The sequence below is a fragment of the Cantharellus anzutake genome, assembly GCF_015039405.1.
Source record: "Cantharellus anzutake strain C23 chromosome Unknown EI90scaffold_97, whole genome shotgun sequence".
In the NCBI taxonomy this organism is placed as follows: domain Eukaryota; kingdom Fungi; phylum Basidiomycota; class Agaricomycetes; order Cantharellales; family Hydnaceae; genus Cantharellus; species Cantharellus anzutake.
The window spans coordinates 262,672-283,462 of NW_024067047.1; the positions used below are offsets into that span (position 1 = coordinate 262,672).

Below are 20,791 nucleotides of genomic sequence, written 5' to 3' on the forward strand. Positions count from 1 at the left end.
GATACTCGTTATCAGAGTGATTATCCCATCCATGGCACTAGCAGACGATGGGTTTTGTGAAAACATCAGAATGTTTTGTTCCCATGAAAGAAATATTTGAGGCAACCCGCTAGCAAATCAGTATATCAGCAGCAGTTGCACGAGGACCGCGGTTCGAAATGAACGCTGAGTTGATTCACTTACTTGAGGAAACTACTTGAAATTATCCGTGCTCCTTGAACCCCGTAGCAAGCATGCAGATGTTCATGCAGAGCCTGATGCAGTGTAGAAAGGAATCCTCGTGTGGATGAAAGGATTTGAGGTGCATCACGCGTACAAAAAATGTCATCAACCAACGTCTGGCTCAATCGGGATTAGTGACGATGCACATTGGACTCGGGCAATGGAAACTCTCTCGTACATAACAAGTTTTTATAGAGTTCAGGACAGACTTAACGGGCTCCGTTATTCTTGAATCTTCAATCAATGTGGTAAGTTTCAAGATCGACTCCGATTTAGAATCAATCTCATTCAGCACTGATATCACAACCTTGCGTATCAGTGTTGGAAGTGGGATGGAAAATGAACTAGGGTCGTTGCCGATTGGATCATAGGTAATTGAAGAATATTGGTTGTCTGGGGAATGTGGTTTCAACTGGTGGAAAGATTAGACGATTGACCACTGAAGTAGCAGGATATACATGCCGACGATGCTAAAAGGTTCGTGACACCTGTTGTCAGAATGATGATATCCACGTGGGGCACTCCGTTTTGCGAAGACATCCGAATACTTTGTTCCCATAATGGAAACATACAAGGAAACTCTCTGGGGACACAGTGTATCAGCAGCGGTTGCACGAGAACCAGGGTTCGCAATATATGTCTAGATATTTCACTTACTTGGAGAAATTACTCGAGATTATCCGTGCTCCTTGAATTCCGTAACATGCATGCAGATGCTCGTGTAGAGCCTGGTGCAGCATAGAAAGCAATCCTCGCGTGGATGAAAGAATTTGTGTTGCATGAGGTGCACAAAAAATGTCATCGACCAATGTCTGGCTCAATCGGGATTAGCGATGATGCACATTTGACAAGGGAAACTCTCTAGCACATAACAGGTTTTTATAACGTTCAGAATAAAGTTGATGGGCCCTGTTATTATTGGGTCTTCAATCAGCGTGGTAAGTTTCAAAATCGACTCAGATCTGGAATCAATTTCATTCAGCACTGCTATCACGACCTTACGTATCAGCGTTGGAAGTGGGATGTAAAATAAATTGGGGCCGATGCTGATTCGATCGTAAGTAATTGAACTTCGGTTCGTAGAAGGATTCCCTTTCAGCTGGTGGGGAGATTAGATAATCGACCACCGCAATGGCAGGATATATACGTGCCGATAATTTTACGAGGTTGGTGATACTTGTTGCCAGAGCGACTATCCCATCCAAGGCGGACGCTGTGTTTTGTGAAGACGTTTGAACGTTCCGTTTCCATGACAGAAATATTTGGGGCAACTCGCTAGCAATACAATCATAGTATTAGCAGTTGCACGAGAACCGCACTTCACGCTGATGTTTAGTTGATTCACTGACTTGACAAAACTACTTGAAATCATCCGTGCTCCTCGAATCCCATAGCGTGCGTGCAGATGCTCATGCAGAGCTTGGTGCAGTGTAGAAAGCAATCCTCGCGTGGTTGAAAGGATTTGGGGTGCATGGGGTGCACAAAAAATGTCATCGACCGATGCCTGGCTCGATCGGAATTAGTGATGATGCACAGTTGATAGGGGAAACTCTCTCGCACATAACATGTTTTCATAGCGGCCAGGATTGACTTGACGGGCGCTGCCATTCTTGAATCTTCGGTCAATGCAGTGAGTTTCAAAATCGACTCCGATCTAGAATCAATGTCATTCAGCACTGATATCACGACCTTGCGTATCAGTGTTGGAAGTGGGATGGAAAACAAATTAGGGGCATCGCTGATTCGATCGTAGGTGATTGAATTTCGGTTCGTTGAAGGGCCCCCTTTTAGCTGGTGGAAAGATTAGGCGATTGACCGCCTCAGTGGCAGGATATACGTACCGATGATTTTACGAGGTTGGAGATACTTGTTGTCAGAGTGATTATCCCATCTGCACGGGACACTATGTATTGTGAAGACGTCTGAGTGTTCCGCTCCCACGCCAGAAGTATCTGGGGCAACCCGCTAGCGATACAGCATATTAGTGGTTGCACGAGAACCGTAGTTTACAATGAATGCTTAGCTGATTTACTAACTTGAAAAAACTACTTGAAATTATTCGTGCGCCCTGAATCCCATAGCGTGCATGCAGATGTTCATGTAGGGCTTGATGCAGTGTAGAAAGCAATCCTCGGGTAGACGAAACGATTTGTGGTGCACGAGGGCCACAAAAAATATCATCGATCGATGTCTGACTCAATCGGGATTAGTGACGGTGCACATTCAACAAGGGAAGCTCTCTCGCACATAGCAGGTTTCTATAGAATTCAGTACAGACTTGACGGGCTCTGTTATTCTCGAATCTTCAATCAACGTAGTAAGTTTCAATATCGACTCCGATCTAGATTCAATTTCGTTCAGTACTGATGTCACAACCTTGCGTATCAGTATTGAAAGTGGAATGGAATACGAGTTCGGGTTGTCGCTGATTCGATCGTAGGTGATTGAATTTCGGGTCGTTGAAGGGCTCCCTTTCAGCTGTGGAGAAATTAGGCGATTGACCGTTGCAGTGGCAGGATATACATGCCGATGATTTTACGAGGTTGGTGATACTCGTCGTCGCAGTGATTATCCCATCTACGCGGAACGCTGTGTTTCGCGGAGGCTTCTGAACGCTCCGTCTCCAGGTTAGAACCACTCGAGGTAACTCCCTAGCAACACAGAATATTAGCAGTCCACAATGAATTAAGCTGATTCACTGACTCGGAGAAACTACTCGAAATTATCCGTGCTCCTTGGATCCCATAATATGCATGCAGATGTTCGTGTAGTGCCCAATGTAGCATGGAGAGCAATCCTCGTGTGGATGAAAGGACTTGAGGTGCATCAGTTGCGCAAAAAATATCATCGACCCACGTCTGGGTCAATCGAGATCAGTGATGATGCGCGTTCAACAAAGGAAACTTCCTTGTACATAACAATTCTTGATAGCATTCAAGACAGATTTGACGGCCCCTGTCACCCTTGAATCTTCGATCAACGCACTAAGTTCCAAGATCGACTCCGATCTAGAATTAATTTCACTTAGCACCGATAGCACAACATTGCGTATCAGTGCTAGAAGTGGGATGAAAAAGGAACTGGGGTCCTTGCGGATTGGGTTGTAGGTAATTGAAGAAGCTCGGTGCACTGGAGGACTCCCATTCAACTGATAAAGGGATCAGTTGGGCAATCGGCGGCTGTGGGTATTAGTAGGATATACGTGCCGACGATTTTAACAGGTTGGTGATACTTGTTGTCAGAATAATTATCCCATGCACGTCGGGTGCTGTGGTTTGCCGAATGTCCCGTTCCCACCGTAGAAATATCTGGGGTAACCTCCTGGCAACACCGCATATTAGCAGCAGTTGCACAAGAACTGCGGTTTACCATGAATATTTGGCTGATTCACTGACTTAAAGAAACTACTCGAGATCATCCGTGCACCTTGAATCCCATGACATGCATGCAGGTGCTCATGTAGAGCCTGGTGCAGCGTGAAAAGCAATCCTCGCGTGGATGAAAGGATTTGAGGTGCATCGGGTGCACCAAAAATGCTATCGGCCGACTTCTGATTCAATCGAGATCAGCAACGATGCGCATTCGACAAAGGAAACATTCTCGTACATAGCAGTCTTTTATGGCATTCAGGACGGGCTCAACGGCCCTTGTTATCCTTGAATCATCAATCAATGCAGCAAATTTCAAAACTGACTCCGACCCAGAATTAATCTCAATGAGGATTGATAGTAGAATTTTGCGTAGTATTACTGGAAGGGGCTTGGAAAATGAACTAGGGTCATCACCGATTGGATCATAGGTGATTGAAGAATTTCGGTTCGCTGGAGGATCCTTTTTCAGCTGGAGAAGGGATTAGTCAATTGACCGCTGCAGTGGCAGGATTTACGTGCCGACGATTTTACAAAGTTGGCGACAGTGGTAGCTAGAGCGGTGATCCCGTTCACATTGGGCGCTGTGCCTTGCAGAGATGCCGGAAAGCTCCGCCTCCATGATGGATATATCTGAAGCAACTCTCTAGCAATATTAGAAGTAGTTGTGAGGCCCGTGGATCACAATCAATGTTTAGCTGATTCACTGACACAGAGAAACTGCTTGAGATTGTCCGCGCTCCTCGAATCCCATAGCATGCATGTAGATGCTCGTGTAGTGCCTGGTGTAGCGCAAAGAGTGATCCTCGCGTGGATGAAACGAACAGAGGCGCGTCAGGTGCGGAGAAGATGTCATCGGCAGACTGCTGGTTTGATTGAGATTAGTGATGATGTACACTTGGCAAGGGAATCCTCCTCGTACGTAGCAGTTTTTTATAACGTTCAGGACAGATTTAACAGCCTCTGTTAACCTTGAATCTGCCACCAGCGCCGCAAATTTCTGAATTCTCCCCAATATGGAACCAATTTCAGTCGTAGTGTGAGCATACGTCATCAGCCGGATGGGGTTTCGGCGGTCAGCCCCGATGTTTGGGTGGTTAAGAGATCCGCTCTGATACTGGGCCCCAAACCTCAGTATCAACATTTCCTGAATAGTGGACGCAAAGAACCAGCAGTTGTCCTACAGGTGGTTTGTAGGTCAGGGGATGATACAAATCAAATAAAGTCGCGAGACTCACCTTTGTTAACTTGTATTCGGGTGACTCTGTCGCGATAGCGTACAGAATTTGTGCAACTGCAGTTAAGGGTGCTAAAGTCGGAAAAATCATGACAGCCTCTACACCAGATTTCTTGTTCGTGTAATCTAGGAGGTGTTCATGTCGGCCAGAAATGGCAGCCTATCAGGCACTGTGCTTCAGTTGTAATACAGGCCATGCAGGTTTCACCCCTCACAGTGTCCACGGCAGCTGACGTCCCCAGATCTCGCACTGCGAATATCCGTAATGGGACGCTGTGATCTCGTCGACGGTCTAAGCGAAGGTAGAAGTCCCTTCCGTCTGTCCGAACAACGTGAAGGATGAGAAATCGGTGTGGCACGCCATGGAGATCACCATAACGCTCAACCGACATAATCCTAGCATCATCCACACGAGCACTCTTAAGCAAACTTTCGCAGAATGTTCGAACGCTATAAATCCTGTATGGCTGAGAGTCCAAGTGTTTAGAGTAAAATGCACCCGCCGACGCGAGACTTGCCACATTCGTGACTTTACTCGAGAGAGAAGGAATGGTTGGTGCGACAGTGGATGAAGTATCAGAAAAAGTCATTTGGGAAAACCGGTTGGCCGATATGCTGCTCAGCGATGGCGCGTTTGCAGAAGATGCATCGCTAGACAGAGCAGGCTCGAGCGACGGCTCAGTGCCTTCATCGAGCTATTACGTAAGTTATGTAAAATCAATTAAAGATCGACGCTTGTGCACAATTTATTCTCACGTTCTCGAGGAAATCGTCGACCGAGTCCGAAAGGCCGACGGTCGCAATGCTGCCCGTGTCACTGAGGCCCTCTTCAACAGGTGCGTGGTTACCGGACGCTGATAACGTGGATATCGGATCCAGTAAGAACGCCTGAATATGTAGATTCAAAATGCCATGAATTTCTCACTACCAACGCCACCAGTGCGATTTCCAGTATGGCGCCCAGCGGTGTCCATGTCCAAATGGTGAATCGGACGTGACTAAAGGATGAAACTAAGCGTCAAAGACATCGACATCATGGGGTCAATCTCGTGAGAAAGGAGTAAAGTACCAACCCGCAGCAGTAATTATGTCTCAAGTCCTCTTGGATTGAACCGCCTCACAATGTTATCGTTGGTGATTCTCGACGAATCCAAAATATGCGATGGGACTGGTGAAAGACTAGGAAGTGATGGAAATGATGTGAGAGGACAAGTATTAAGACTGGTGAAAGTTGATTGGTAAGAGCCGCGCGGGCTCGGTAATGCCAATCCGGATGTCACGCCAGGGTTGCATGCATCATTGAAAATGTGCGACCTTGCTCTAAGGGTACTTCGCGTTCTCGAGGCGAAGCATCAGCCGGCAACAATCACCACAAGGACCGTCAAAATGAGACCTGCTCCAGATGAGTCTTTAGGCATGTCGTCTTACCACTCGCGCACTTCCGTTGAGCTGTTACATGAACTCGTAAGCCAGGTAGATATAACTCTGGGACCGCCAGTCCTCCAGCGCGTTGGCTAAATATCGATGTGCTGCGCCCAATTGGGGGCGATCCTTACAGCAAGCCAAGGAAAAATCGGCGCGCCCGATTTGAATGAATGGCCGTGCGGATCATGTAATCTTCCACAAATGGTAGCAAATAAATGATGATCGACTTCCATTTTCCTACGTAAATAGGGTTAATCACATGACCTGACTGGCCATTCATCCAAATCGGATGCGCCGATTTTTCTTTGTAAGTCGCCACAAAATGTTACCCACCCTCGTTTTCAAGTGGCAGTGCCGCGTATCTTCCACACATGGCTGGTGTCTTCGGGTGAGTGGAATCCTCGGATTTTGTGGCGTCGGGGGATTGTCGGGTATGAGTGTAAGATCAGCCAGTAGAGAACAGCTAAAAAAAGGATGGAAAGTGTGTCCGTGCCCAACTCTTGTTTTGGTGTTTCCTTCCCGGGAAGGAAAGTGACGTGATGATCATCATACCCTAAGTATTTGATATTCTGTAGACACTCAACAAGCTACGACTAGGGACAATAGAATATTGTTTCGTTCAGCTGCGGTAAGCGCATCGTAGTCACAGGAGAACTTAATAATCTAACTGTCAAGTGGTGGACTCTCGAGGATTCATACGCCCGCCTGCCGCACGTCCCTGAGTGTGGTTGCGCAATCTAGAAGTCTAGAAGGTAGACCCACTTCGCCAAACAGAACAGCATCAGCGAGGTCCACGCGATAGTATTGCAGGATAGCATTCCGCCGAGGCATGAGTTCGGCGCTTCGTGATATATATATATATATTGCCCTGAGCACTTTTTTTCTCGAGTGCCGTCGATCAGTGTGGATGATGATGTCAACATTATAAACAGCAAATAGGTTGGGTCCAGCCGGTTATGGGGGACTAACCCAACTTGTCCATGTTTGCTGCGTCGACAGAACAAAGCTCACTTTAGACAATCTTAGCATACACAAAATTGTGGCAAAATAGAGATCTAATAGTACACATTTGGTCAGAAATCTTCCGGTCGTACGAATGCTCCATTAACAATTCGTCCAAGATGAGTGGAAGTGTAGGGTATCCCTTATATATTTTAATATCGATGTGAGAACTTAATTTTCTGATCGGACGGGAGAACTCACCTTTCCTCCTGTGGCTCATCAGCTCATGTATGAAAGGGAGAGGGCTGCTATCAAACGGACAGACCAATTCCATCTCTCCAGTGCGGTTTTGGGGAAGGATGAAGCCGTCACTTTGGGTTTCGATCTCGTTGTTCCCGTCATGACTCGTGTTGACTCCCAAAAAATTGCAAAGTTCAAGGTACGTTTCAAAGTCGTTAAGGTATACCTGGCCTGAGAATATGTTGAGCTGCGAGATCGTAAGCCTCTCCGGCTCCGTCCACATTGTTGGTAAAGGTGGAATCGTGCAAAATCTGAGATCATCGAAGGACCTCATTGGTTGGTTCACTCTAGGCGAGTAGACATGCAACGTAGTGTTGTGGCTGCGGCGGATTTCAGGGAGTAGCTCGTTCGCCTCAAAGGGGCTGCAAACAACGAGCGTCGGGTCGCGGGCACTGGACAGTATCCAGTTGACGGGCCGAAGGAACTCGATGCTTTTCTGGACACCCAAACCTTTGATGACCGTGACGAAGTCTCTGGTTGCAAGTAGCTTGTCTGACCACTTAGTGACTTGCTGCGGGGACGGATGAAGGATTGGGACTGAAGAGAAGAGCGCGACGAAAGCATGCGATGAGTCCGCTGGTGTCCGGCCACTTCGTACGAAAGCCACGATATCAGGATCGAGGCGATGGCGAGCAGGCGGTAAAGGCGGTGGTCTCTCGACTTGTTGCTCCCGTTCGAGCTCATGGGTTACCTCGCGTTCCTGCTCTTGATCTTCTTCCATTCTCACCAGCCCGCTCTCCGTGGAGAACGAGAAGATGTAGGCCCTCTTTCCGATCTCACGAAAGTCGGCAGCGGGATGATGGGATGGTTCGCGTGTTGATGATACGGAAGACAATGGTACCTCGTACATTTCCTTCAAAGACTTCGACTCGGGTTGCAGCCAATATTTCGCCAGCCCCGAAGCGTCACTGGCACCAGACGACCAAAACTCTTTCCATGCGCATTGCCTGTCCGTGTAATGAACTCCCTGCTCTCTCCAGTGAGAGCTATAATGCTGTAGGCTCTTACATGTCTCACCGATGGACCAGGCAAGAATGTCGCCAGCAGTGATTTGTTCTCCGTGGATTTTTGCAGTGAACTGGCGGATTGCGTGATCCACAACGGGAGGTGCAAGAAAGAGAATAGATTGTCCCTGCCCTAGCTTGCGCATTCGCATGCATCCTAAAGAAACATGTTTCTGCTTTTGATATGATTTTATCTCAACAGAAGGTTCACCTTGAACTAGTTTATCTTTCGTCACTTTCTGACCCAATGTCACTGCCGCACGATAATCAAGGGGCAGCTTTAAGTCGGTGCCCCTCGTATGGGAATCATCAAGGTACACAAGGCAACGATCAAGCCGGCGTCTGTACGAGGACGAGATAAGCGGCTCCGTTTCGCCATCACGTCGTACAATAAGGATTTCGTCATCTTCGAAGAAGATCGCAACATCTACGTCGGCTGCTGGGATTCTCGAAAGCCATCTCGACGCCAAACCCCTGTTGGAGTCTTCCAACATTTGAGCGCCCACATCCAATAGAACTCGGATTTGAGGGGTCTCCTCGATAAGGATATCCAAAAACTTGCTACGCTCTGCAGTTCGGTAATGATCATTCTCGGGCTGGAGCATCAAATTCAACACCTTGGCATTCGTGCTTAATTGCGCAGGAATGTCGACCTGTTTAATAGAAGTGGGGAGAAGATAGCGGTTGTCATTTGTACCACTGAACCCTGTCGTTATGTGTTTTCTTCGTTCAGCGATATCCCATCCAGATGCGGAGAGCTTTTGCGGATACGCCTTGGCTTCCCTCGGAAAAACAACCTGAGAGAGGAAGAAGTTGATTGTCTCCTGGTTTCTTTCGAAAGCTGGATAGAGATAGTCAATCTTTTGGTTGTGGTTGCTCGGATTGAAACCGCTATAGTCACAGAGGAATTCCGGCACTAAACAGTTCTCTTTTATCCATTTGCCATATTCCACCACCGGATCCTCCAGTCGACCAAGGAGTTCGAAGCATACATCCAGTTGATCACAAGATAATCCACCGTAATAATAGCTGAGACATGTCAACGAAATGCAGACGTCCGGATGACTGAACTCCGCCCTCAGTGAAGGCACATCTTTTGCGCGATAAGGCACTGCGAGAAGGGACCGTGTAAGGTCAAGCCCATAATCCACTCGCCACCTACGTTCGCTAAAGATGTACGTAAGTATTCCGTGGGCAAAAAGGCCCCTCAGCAAGAGCAGAGTGTTCCATAGGCAGGCGTCGCGATGGCAGTGATTTGTCAATTCGTTAAGTTCTCCAGGATCCGGTTTTGTGATGAAAGCCACTGCTTCTTGTCGCGCTCTGCCGTGAAATAGCCTTAATGAAGGCAGATCTGGACACTCCCCCGACATTATTCCATGCACAAGACATTCCACAAACCAAACACCGGCCTTAGGGTTGAGAATACGAAGATGAGGGAAGCATCCACCTCGCTGTTGCTCGACCTCGAAGCCCCCTTGAGGAAAGAATTCCTCGATGAACCGGGTGTGGCTGCGCAAGATGGAAAACACATGTTGCACAACAGTCCATCGGTCAGGATGATGGTCTAGAGGCTGCTGGGCTCCAACAGTGTAGACGAGTTGGTATTTGACTGCTAGAATCTCATCGCTCTCGTCCAAAATGTCCCTAACATTCGAATCCAGCCATCGTTGCAGTCCCAGCATCGCATTTGGCGTCTTCTGGCCCATGACAGCCGGAAGTTGTTGATCTACACCCATGAGTTTGAACGACAGGACGTGTTCAGGCTGCATGACCAGTATTCCACCCGCGCGCATGCATTCACGATATATGCTTTGAAACAGGGATAAATGGTGTCCAGCCACAGAAGTCGTGCGGGAGAAGGGCGTGTAATATACCCGCCGATCGGCCAGGCCACTCAAGCGTCGGACGAGTAACTGAAACATTTGGTTTGCTAAGGGTTTTAGCACAATAATTCTAATCAGTTTTTGTCCGTCCGCCAAAGATGATGCTATTAGAGGGACAATGACAGATGATTTCCCTTCCCCCATATTGAGTTGGAGGATAGCGTTTTCCTGTGGGCAGGGGAACATCATGTTACGCGCAACGTCAACTTGAAGCGGGCGGATAAGAAAGTTAGAGTCAATCTCAAGCACTCAAAAAGTCAATACCCTCGTCTGCGCTGAAAAATCAAAACCTACCTGGATGAGCAGCCAGTCTACTCTGTCCGAAATGTCATGTAAATCAGTATAATTCTGATATTCCTTCAGGAATTCGTCGGTGCTGTGTCTTGATTTCATCAACCTCTCCGACCGCTGCAACAGCAGTATGGACTGGGCAAGGCGAATAAGAGCGGTTTTCCAACCAAGGGAGAGACCAACTCTTGAGCGCGATGAGAATGATAAGTGGTGTAACAAAGAACGTAGGGTGCTCTTCGGCCACAGTCCAGCTACACGCATAACCTCCTCTGGGGCCTCTGACCGAGGATCCGGATCGATTGCCTGTTCAATTTGCTCCAGGGTATCGTATAGATAAGTTTGGTACGTCTGGTGATCACGATAAACCTGAAGGATTTCTACCCGCTCCGTGCCGATTTCAGTATCGTACTGCAATGCATCCCTGCTGACTTCGAGATCTTCCCCATATTTTCGAGATAGTGGGCTCCCAGATGAGCGGAGACTCGAAATGAGAACTCTCAGATTATCAGGTCCCGATCGTGAAGCCAAGCATCCCTTTGATCTAGGAGGGGAAGGGATAGGAGCAAGAATCGGAGGCTGTCGAAGGAAAACATCGCGATACGATACAATGGATGGTAGTGCCTCTTCAGGGTGTGGAGAGGTCTGGAATGAGTATAGAGGTAGTACCGGAGCATTTGAAGTATAATGATTATCCAAGACCTGCTGGACTTTCCGGATGTGGTCACACAAATCCCGGTTCCTGGACCACATCCCGAACAACTCCGTTACTCTATGCATGGCAAGAGAGGTGTTAATTAGCCATGTATCCCCGCTTGGCACAAATGGCAACGTTGGTTTGCTCGAGGGTGCACAATTCCATTGGCCAGTTAAATGTGTGACAAGGAAGGAGGTTTGGGAAGACACTTGGGAATGATATGCCATTTTACGCTTCTTTTTAGACACATTTGGGGCCGATGGGTCGCCGATGTCCTGAAAGGGATTGGCACACTCTGAGATGGTGGTGTTGAGTTGTGATGAATCTGCTACGTAACCCATAGTGAATTTGTATCGTGACCACAAGGGCGGACTGATGGAACGGAATTCAGGGTAACGTGAAAATGCAAGAACGACGGGGAGCAAATCTTTGAACCGATGATTAGAGTACTCCAATGCCGAAAGACTGAACGCCATTTTGAAACAGGTATCATTCCCCCATCCGACTGATCGACAAGCATTGTATAAGGGAATCCATGCACTTGCTATGTCCAAGGACAGCCATTCTTTGCTATATCCGAGGCTTACGCACGATTGGTTGCAAGTGGAAGAGCCCTTCATCTCCTCTGTCCATGATTCGATGCGAGATAGAAGGTTTTTCGGGGTCCTGAGTTGAAGAGGACATTTGTACACCAAACTAGAGACATTTGAGGTGCGGTGAATGCGGGTAGTGTCGAGCCCGTCTGGAGCATCCCTAGATCTGTATGTCGTATCTACGCCCAGCTTGTCCTGCAAGATGCCAGAACCGTGCCAGATAGCATTGCGGCATCTCGCCCGAGAGAGTAAATGTGGGTCTCTTGCATGGGGGGTGTTTGTAGAGTCTTCTCTGGACGTGGAGGGGCGGAAAGCTTGCATTTGACCATCCCACTCTATTATAGACTGGACATCACTACAGAAGGCATCGTGTTGGATAATCGGTCTCAGTGCTTTATTCCAGACAGTTTGTTGCATCACTCGTAGGTGGGAAGGATACCAACTTCTTAACGGCGTCAATCTGGACAACTGATGAAGGATATTACGCTCCTCGTCATTAAGACTAAGAAACGATCTGCAGCGTGCTGAGCGAAGGATTTGAAGAGCTTCCTCAGTTCCCGACAATGACGTAAGAAGATCAGGTAGGCAGTAACTGGTGATGGCGTGAAGGTACGCCTGGAAAAGCGTGCTAGACAAGCTTCCATCTCCGACCAAACGGCCGAGCAGGGTATCGACATCATAATCGTAATAATTGACACGACGCGATCCTGAGTGGTCAATTGTGACAGCAACGTAGTCACCGTCTCCTACGATCGATATGTCGCCGACGGGGATGATGACACGCTTAGAATAAATGGGCTCCACAAAACGAGCGGGGTGATATCTGCTCTGGCGTAGAACAAGCCGACTCTGAAGACCTATCATTGTTCCTGTTGATTGATTGTCATGATCTATTTCGAAGCCGGGAAAGTTCAGTGAACAGAGCCCCCCCCCTTTTAGGACAAAGGAGAGCTGGAACCGAGGGAGGTCGACCAGGAGTTGGTGCGTTGTCGGTCTTGCGATGAGAATATTGTTTGGCACCTCCAAATGCCGAAGTACGCCATACATCATCCCCGCCGTCCGGCTTCGACAGTCAACCAATATGATAGACGACTGCTTATCCATAACCCATGTAGAGGACGGAGTGCAACGTAAGTGCCAATTTGATTGGGAGGGTGTCCAGGGCGCTTCCTTGGGTCGCAACTCAATCTGGCGCGTGGATACTTCCAACCAATGAACATAGTCGTCGATTAGAATAGAAGGGAGATCGCCCCTGAATATTTCACGAGGCAGCAACTCCAAGACCCAACGAGCCTCCCCATCAGGTCTGCAGGATCTACTTCGTAGAATGAGCTTTCCATCTCGCCATCCGAAGTGGATTATCTATTGGCAGTGAGCGTCAAGTGAAGTTTGGTTCGAAAATTCATTTTTCAACCAACCTGAGGGGTATCTTGAATTCCAAGTCGAGACCCGCAAGACACACTGGCATTAGTTGCATATTCCATATCTTCCATATCCGATGGAACAACACCCAGGTTTTTCTGCGAATGGATTGTGAATCGACAAGCGTTGTTGTGGATGAGAAACAGCTCCGCACTTCACCGAAAAGTTCCTTATATATCGGATGCCCGCGCACCACAGGTGGCAACCGCCCGAATGGCTTCCCCTCAATCAGTAACGCGCCACTCAGTACGTTAAATTGAACCTCTTGTGTCCTCTGACCAGTCATGGCAGTGGCTAACCAACGATCGTTCGGTCTTGGCAGCCTTGTCCAGCGACATGTTAAGTTGAAGCTAGCCCAAACCCTTGCTATCGCCTCACTAATACCTTGCATGGTTTCTGTTTCCTGGGCGCGGGTGATGAGAAGCTCTTCCATACTGCAGGACAACCGCTGGTCTCGGAGAAGCAATTGATGTAAATGAAGATCTGCACTGGAGAATTCTTGAGCTGAATGGTTGTGAAGGATGATAGCACATTCAACAAAAATGGCGACATCCTCTGGGGTCTGAAGGAGTGAGCCGGCATGAATTGAGTCAACATCAAAAGTACTCCTGCAAGTCGCAGCTATTCGGCATATTTCCTTCTCGTATTTGTCCTGTTCGGTTTCTGTTTCAGTGTTTGATTGGAGTTTCGTCAGTTCATCCAGCCAGCGCATAGCGATGCTTCGAATCTTCCGCAGCAACTTGTACGTTTTGTCAATGGTTGATTTATGTACCACGGAAGCCAGCAATCGACAAGCCAGGGTACTGACAGTCAGTGCTGCGACGCTCTGATTCCAGTTCCCCTCGATATCTGTTCCCAGCTGGTCAAGAACGTCTAGTAACACGGCACCGAATGATGCGTCCCGCAGAACTTCGTGGCATTCCCAGTCACCGTCACTGGAGAGGCAACCCACTTGACATGCAGCCCGAGAGATGAGATCACAAACCACCTCATGATGGAAACTGAGGATTCTCGAGGGAATTTCTCGGGAAATATTATACCATTGCAACCGCGCTCCGGCGCGCAATGACCCAAATGCAATGAATTCCTGTAAGCTGAGTGAAGCAGGACATTCATGTTGGCTCGCAAGAACTTCGTTCGAGGTATGGGAAGTGCCCTGTGCAAAGCATTCCAGGGAAACATATGGCGAACGATGTGCTATCTGCATGGACGTTCGGTGGCCGAGGTCGCAGTCGGGGGATGGGGGATATATCCAGCTATCGTTTTCTACGTCATACAGTCGATATGACAGTGCATTCGGGAGGCAGACGCTCTCTTCGCTCGTTGGGATGTTCACGTTTTTAAAATGAGTGTTCAAGAAGGACTTCTCCTGAGATGCCAACGAGACCCGGAGCTGAGAACCGGAGACAATGTTTCCGGGAATATTGAGGTCGGCATAACGTCGTAATGTCATCGATGGGGCCGCTTTGTGGGAATGAACAGGACGGGTGCAGATGTCACGAAGAAACCAATAAGTCGCTCTCCTCCAAGTCTTAAAATCCCGAGGACCCGCAAGTTCAAACACAACAACTTCGGCTCGCATTAGATGGTCGGGTAGCGGCCATTCGTGAATATGTATGTTGGCTCTTGCCTTCTTCTCATATTTGCATTTTTGACAACGGCGCGGATAATGTCCGACCTTACCGCGACGTGTAGAGTCGTTATGACCGATGCGAGCTGAAATCCACTGTCAGTCCGTGATCACAATTATGTTTATTTTCGAAATTATACCAGCCAGGTCCATATTTTCCTTGTACCGATGATTCAACAGGCGAAGCTCGAGGAGTTTTTCGTTCCGCTTCGCTGTCGCTTGCTCCTCGATGCGATGCTTTACTCCCTGAAGCAGTGGGGACGAGCTGAAAAACTTGACGGCAAAGGTTTCCTCATCTACAATTTCTGAAAAAATCGACCGAGGGTTACTACCGGCCTCGCTGTAGCGGCTGCGTAGATGCTGCTGGATCCTAGATATGCGTTCCAGCGAATCGGATTTCGGAAGCAGGAGTGTCTCATACAGAGTCAAGGGGATCTCGGGAGAATAGGACCTCAAAAGAGGACAAGAAGTGACTGCTAATATATCGAGTGCCATCCACAGTTCAAAGAGTGTGAGGAGCATGATGGACTGCTGTTCCGGGGCCTTTTCATACAACCTGTTTGCATTTTCGGCGTATGTTATCATGCAATCAGCGAGAATAGTACAGGATTTTTCGCAGTTCTGGCGGGAAACCTGCAAAGACACCCAGTCGTCGATGCTGTTCCTTACGCAATGCTCGAAATCCCGCAGTGCAACGAATCCATCGGCTTTTACGGCCTTTGGAAGATGACGGGGTACATCCTCAAACGGGTTATCGGCTGGTCGCGGATAATGAGATGGGTTGAACGCAGCGCTGGCGCTAGCATGTGCCACTGGGTTGAAAGCAGCATCGATGTAAGATCTGCAGTTCTTTAGGGTAAGGCTTGTGTCCCCATCAATATCTAATCCGTCCGGCGCCCATTCAGGTGTTTGCATCTGCACGTCTTGGACAGCTTCCCACCGATCTTGGAGCAGTCTTTCGGTATCAACAACAACCTCGCGGACATGCGCGACAAGAGCTGCACCTGCCCATGATCGAATTTTGAAGAGCCGACGGCTAAGCTTTGCACGCATGCAATAAAGGACGTCGCCTGGCAACCGGTTCTCGACACCATTGCGCAAAATCTCGGCCAGAAGGAGTATCATAAAGGACTTGTATTCGTTCACACTCGAGACGTTTCGGCGAATCGTAGTTTGTAAGGTGACACGAACAACGAGCCAGAGAGGGCTGCGTCTCCATGGGAGCAAGGTTTTATCCCACAAGACATCATCCGATGTCCTCTTCTGGATACGAGGAATGTCGGCAGGCTGTCCCAGTCCACGGAGTATCCCAGTCAGCAATTCGGTGATGTACATGGGATGAGTCGTGTCACGCTCTTCGACGAGGTCACTGCTTGCTTTCCTGGTGAGGGTTTGGGCGTCCGCCAATGAATCGATGTCCATCTGAATTAGGAATGTAGATAATTCTTCGAGAAATGCCGGGTCTAGCGCAATGTCATTCTGAACGGCAATAGCAGGTCCGGGAAAGGAACGGATAAGCTTTCTTGTACAGCCCATCACGTCTTTGTTCCTTGGTGAGACTTCAAAACTCTCGAATATCGTTTCCTCCTCTCCGCAACGGATGATCACGCTTGCGTTCTGAGCACGAATGAGAATGGAGATAATGTCTGCATCCAGATGTCATCGTGAATGTTCCGTACGAAGTTACAGCAGCCCTTACCTCCGGTAACCATGTTTTTGATAGATTCGTTGATCCAAACCTCCGGACACTCGTTGATTCGTCGCAATGTATCCACCATTTTCAACAAAGAGCCCCACAATGCTTGGTGCTCAGTCGCAGCATACTTCTGCCTGTAGAGCTCCATTGTACTGTAGACGGTCGACAGAAGGAAATCTTTGCGCTTTGGACTGTCATCCTCCTCCTGAGGTAGCTTGGGGGGCATGAAAACGTGGTTGATGACGAAGTCTAAAAGATCTTGCATTTCAGGATAGCGAAGGGGATAGTCTAGAATCCCCGGTTATAATGAGGCGTTGCAATAAAAGGGGAGGCAGATGTTTAACCTGGAGTTACTTGAGATGCACTGCTATGCCCCCACGGTCCGTATTTCCTGAGCTTGAGGGAAACGAGATATTTTCCCGCTACTTATATTGTACTGGGGCGCCATGCCGCTCTCTGACGAGGGGGCGTCAGGTCAGAGCTAGGAGAATATCATACGCACGCGTAGTATCCCTTTCGAGTGGCTTGTTGGATAGCAACTAGCGCAATTCCATTTATTTAGCCTCGAGGGCTAAGCATGCGACCCACATGTTGGAAAAGCTGCTCAGTTAATACGATAACAACCAATCGTGGAGCATGACCATAAGCCCATAAGTCGAAAGCTTTGCAAACCCATTCAGAAGATTGAATGGAATTGCCAGAACATCACGAGTTGAATACCGACCTTTATCCCGTTAAAAACTTGGTCATAATTGCGAAGAAAGTCTTGTGATGGACAAGGCGAGGCAAGGAAATCGGGGATACTGCAGACCCCCGTTGGCAATTGGCCAATCTTCCTGATGATGACGATCTGCGCAATGTGGGCTCTGAACGAGGCTGGAAAATGAGTGACAAATGGGGGCATTTCACATCCCTGCAACACAATTTCCACTGGTTCTCACATGCGAATCTTCCCGGGATGAGAAATAAGTGAGGCAGATCGGCTGTCGTTCGGAACAAGTGGTTCCCACTAAGTCTGTACAACGGAAAACCCTTGGAGGCTGATGGCCGATGCGCCTTCCATGGCTGACCAATGTTGCCGCACGCCTACAAAGACGCCAAGTCCATGCGCCTGGGAACCCGGAGAATAAAATTACACAACGCGCCGTCGTTGAGGTGAGCGTCAACTAAGTCTGTAGCCATGGGACCACAACTGAATTGTTCAGCACGAATCCACGTTAGTGCTCAGTGCTAGAAGAATAATATATAGTTGGACTAAGGCGCGAGGGGATGCATACAAAACGGGCTGCACCGCATGTTAGATCCATACCTTTCCAAGCGAGGCGATGGCCGCAAGCTGGAGCTTCTCCACCAATGACAGGAGTGAACTTGTGGAACAATTCGCAGCATCGTGAAAGAAAAAAACTGATATGAAGGGAAATGGGACAAAACAAATGTCTTTCCAAAATGGAAATGGGCATGCATATCCTTATTTGGGTATGCAATTATGTAATAGGGCGCCGAGGCAAGTCCCGAAGCTTGTGCTCCAATTCCACGTGAATGAGATGTAAGTACTAAGTAGGTACCAGGACGCGCCTTCCGTCAGACAGATACCAGACACTCCTTCCTTTAAGGGAAGATGAGGCATGGTGAGTTAAGCGGATTCCTAGGCAGGTGACCAGCCTCTGTTAGAATCTTTAACGGGAAGTTTACGGTAGACACGACTCCAGTGTACGTAGACTACTCGCCACAAGGGGATAGACCCAGCGCACTAAGTCATGGTTACTGTCGCTAGGCACCTTTCTCTTTACGGGTAACCATTCGACAAGAGAAATGAAGGACACCTTTTCCCGATGTGGGTCATCATGAAGTTCTGGTGGCTGTCGCGAGTCTTACCATTTGTCACGTTCGATTTATCGAATTCCTCACGCATTTAATCTAAAGCCAGATTGTGTTTACCATGTCCGATGTCCTTGCTGTCCCCTACTACACCCGCTTCTCGATTTATGCCCCAATTGACGCCCCTGACCACTGCATCATGTGCATCAACGCCACTCGAACATCTCAAAAAGAAGGGCAATCAGGTGAATTTCATCTCATGTGCAGTGGACCAGGCGGTGTGAATCTAGCAGTCCGGTGTGGGGGAATGAGAAAATCGGAGTGGGTGTGCCGAATTATTGCAACAAGACACAAGCAAAAGACCAGGAATTGATGCGAGACAGGTGCAACGGAACGAAAATAAGGTGCACGGAGTGGATTTGCGCTGCCTGTGATACCCCAATCGTCAGCGACCCCATACGCCCTCTATCTGACTCCGGAGGCACTGCATAAGGACCCACCCGATCGCCATATTATCATTCGCAAGGCACAGCTTTGCAGCTGGTTACCCTCAAGCTTAGGTGAGAAGCATCGATGGACGGCAGATCTAGCTTGCTGGGTGCAAAGACCACATTTATGGCCATTAATTGGAGTGGAATGCCCGCTTCGCTCGATTGACTCTGCACCGCGCAATATGAAAGGCCAAAGTGACGTCAAGAGAGAGAGAAAAAATTAGGCACCTACAGATCGCGTTGCATACAAGGGGGAGCGCTCCGTTTCGCGGATGAACCGGGTGGTGTGCAAAAGGATCTTCAGATGGGAGAGCAATTGGGACGGCTCGAAAGTTTTGATGGATGTATCATCAGCGGAGGCTCCTCTTGAGCTTTTGGCGCTTGCGGCAGAAACAACGGCAGGTGAATTGGGCGAATCCACATGTCTCCATAAGCGCTCAAAGCTACATGCGCGGATCGTAGATGGAGGATGTGCCACTTGGTAGGGACGCCAGATTCTTGTTTGTAGTGGACACAGCAGTGGAACACTGCCTTTGTGGTAGAGGGCTCGTTATCCGAGCCCTGTCTGCGCAGCTTTCGGCGAGTTGCCGCTAGAGAGGCAGGCATGTAAGGGGCATGGGAGACGTTGGGATTGGTGACTTTTTTTTGGCGAGCGAGTCGGCTTTTTCATTGCCTGAACAGTGCCCTGGGACCCACCCGAGGTGGATTCGTAGGTTGGGATGTGTATGTTTTCGTACTCGTTTAGAATGATGTGTTTGCCCAATTGACACCCTGGTGGATGCGGAGGGCTTTGATGGCAGCTTGGTTATCTAGGCAGATGATAGCATTCTTTGTGTCGGGGGGAGATCGCGTAAATATGTCTAGTGCGAGTTTGACACCTACTAGCTTGCCTTCGTAGGTAGAATGGAGCTGGGGGCCGCCGAGCCTCTGAGGACTGGAGACCCTATGAATTGGCGAGTACCCTCCTGCTGCCATGCCCGTGTCCGTTCTAGAGCCGTCCGTATAGATGACGAATCGCCTGTTGCTGAGTATGAGATACTAGTGTCGCTTAACCGCTTCCCCCTTGAAGGGGGCGATGGGTGCGGGTCCCACGGTGTACGAGGGAGCTGGGGGGTGTGAATTAATTCCACATGCTCATGGAAAAAGTGGGCGTTACAGCAAGTGGTAGATAGCATGTAGGGCTAAGCAGTGAGATCTGACGTTGTGTCTTAGGCAGAGCCATCGGGGCGACTGATCAAGTCCACCACTGGCCGACTGTGACGTGGCCACCGTCCCCTCCGCAATGGATCTCGCGACGAAGGAAGGCTGTGCGATCGGCGCTCGTTGAGGCTTTGGCTCTGCAGGGATCAACCCTCCCTAAAACACAACGCCAGATAAGTACTCTGTCAAAATAAACCAACAGGGATTGGAGCTTGGCGTCTTCCGGGGTAATAGAGAAGGTAATTTCTGTTCTGCACTACATTCGATTCCTGGAATGTGAATATGAAGTCGAGAAGAACAAACCAACAGAGGACAAGCAAGAACGCAGAAGTTGCCATCAATGGATGGTTCTACAAGCCCTGTAAGCGATGAAGACCAAGATATATGCAGTGCTTTTTAGGAGCACTGATAGGAAGTTGCACTTCTTATGGGACAAAAGCGGCGGTCAGTGACTCGAATGACAGATCAGCGGGAGGTGATGCCACGAGGAAGCAAACGGTTCTTTTCAATCGGGGGAAGCCTTCAATCCATCCAGGCAACGTCGGATGGCTTGTGCAACGTATTTGGAACTCATA

The 20,791-nt window shown here is 48.7% G+C and overlaps 4 protein-coding genes across 4 annotated transcripts; all 4 read right to left on the reverse strand.

Annotated features, from left to right (window-relative positions):
* Positions 1 to 233: 233 nt before the first annotated feature.
* Positions 234 to 3,132, reverse strand: EI90DRAFT_2702542 (uncharacterized protein). The gene is made up of 13 exons (XM_039053486.1): positions 2,926 to 3,132; positions 2,750 to 2,873; positions 2,470 to 2,700; positions 2,259 to 2,413; positions 2,064 to 2,187; positions 1,783 to 2,013; positions 1,572 to 1,726; positions 1,374 to 1,497; positions 1,091 to 1,321; positions 880 to 1,034; positions 685 to 805; positions 401 to 634; positions 234 to 342 (listed from the first exon to the last, which is right to left on the reverse strand). The coding sequence occupies exons 1-13, from the start codon at positions 3,006 to 3,008 to the stop codon at positions 328 to 330; spliced, it is 1,983 nt and encodes a 660-aa protein (XP_038909805.1). The 5' UTR covers positions 3,009 to 3,132; the 3' UTR covers positions 234 to 327.
* A 1,585-nt stretch (positions 3,133 to 4,717) lies between these two features.
* EI90DRAFT_2703213 (uncharacterized protein) lies at positions 4,718 to 6,084 on the reverse strand. Its single transcript, XM_039053488.1, has 5 exons — positions 5,901 to 6,084; positions 5,753 to 5,825; positions 5,584 to 5,681; positions 4,829 to 5,522; positions 4,718 to 4,770 (listed from the first exon to the last, which is right to left on the reverse strand). Exons 2-4 carry the CDS (start codon positions 5,799 to 5,801, stop codon positions 4,965 to 4,967), a joined length of 705 nt encoding a protein of 234 aa, XP_038909806.1. The 5' UTR covers positions 5,802 to 5,825; positions 5,901 to 6,084; the 3' UTR covers positions 4,718 to 4,770; positions 4,829 to 4,964.
* A 1,184-nt stretch (positions 6,085 to 7,268) lies between these two features.
* Positions 7,269 to 17,268, reverse strand: EI90DRAFT_3083239 (uncharacterized protein). Its single transcript, XM_039062056.1, is given in 9 exon segments — positions 7,269 to 7,396; positions 7,456 to 8,655; positions 8,710 to 10,621; positions 10,676 to 13,321; positions 13,378 to 13,479; positions 13,536 to 15,097; positions 15,152 to 16,657; positions 16,711 to 17,056; positions 17,067 to 17,268. 8 exon segments carry the CDS (start codon positions 16,970 to 16,972, stop codon positions 7,326 to 7,328), a joined length of 9,261 nt encoding a protein of 3,086 aa, XP_038909807.1. The 5' UTR covers positions 16,973 to 17,056; positions 17,067 to 17,268; the 3' UTR covers positions 7,269 to 7,325.
* Positions 17,269 to 17,383: 115 nt separating this feature from the next.
* On the reverse strand, positions 17,384 to 18,334 carry EI90DRAFT_3020984 (uncharacterized protein; the record flags this gene model as incomplete). Its single annotated transcript, XM_039057594.1, has 4 exons — positions 17,384 to 17,583; positions 17,649 to 17,793; positions 18,017 to 18,074; positions 18,273 to 18,334. The coding sequence occupies 4 exons, from the start codon at positions 18,332 to 18,334 to the stop codon at positions 17,384 to 17,386; spliced, it is 465 nt and encodes a 154-aa protein (XP_038909808.1).
* Positions 18,335 to 20,791: the final 2,457 nt, after the last annotated feature.

Coding starts and splice junctions, on each gene's coding strand:
- EI90DRAFT_2702542 (XM_039053486.1), bottom strand. CDS start 3,008: ATGCTACATTGGGCACTACACGAACATCTGCATGCATATTATGGGATC. Junction 1,727..1,782: donor CCGCTATGAAAACATGTTAT/GTGCGAGAGAGT, acceptor CGATCGAGCCAG/GCATCGGTCGATGACATTTT. Junction 806..879: donor ATCTCGAGTAATTTCTCCAA/GTAAGTGAAATA, acceptor CTGTGTCCCCAG/AGAGTTTCCTTGTATGTTTC.
- EI90DRAFT_2703213 (XM_039053488.1), bottom strand. CDS start 5,801: ATGGACACCGCTGGGCGCCATACTGGAAATCGCACTGGTGGCGTTGGT. Junction 5,682..5,752: donor TCGCACTGGTGGCGTTGGTA/GTGAGAAATTCA, acceptor CCACGTTATCAG/CGTCCGGTAACCACGCACCT. Junction 5,523..5,583: donor TCGACGATTTCCTCGAGAAC/GTGAGAATAAAT, acceptor CTTACGTAATAG/CTCGATGAAGGCACTGAGCC.
- EI90DRAFT_3083239 (XM_039062056.1), bottom strand. CDS start 16,972: ATGCAAGATCTTTTAGACTTCGTCATCAACCACGTTTTCATGCCCCCC. Junction 15,098..15,151: donor GGAAAATATGGACCTGGCTG/GTATAATTTCGA, acceptor AGTGGATTTCAG/CTCGCATCGGTCATAACGAC. Junction 13,480..13,535: donor ATAAGGAACTTTTCGGTGAA/GTGCGGAGCTGT, acceptor ATCCATTCGCAG/AAAAACCTGGGTGTTGTTCC.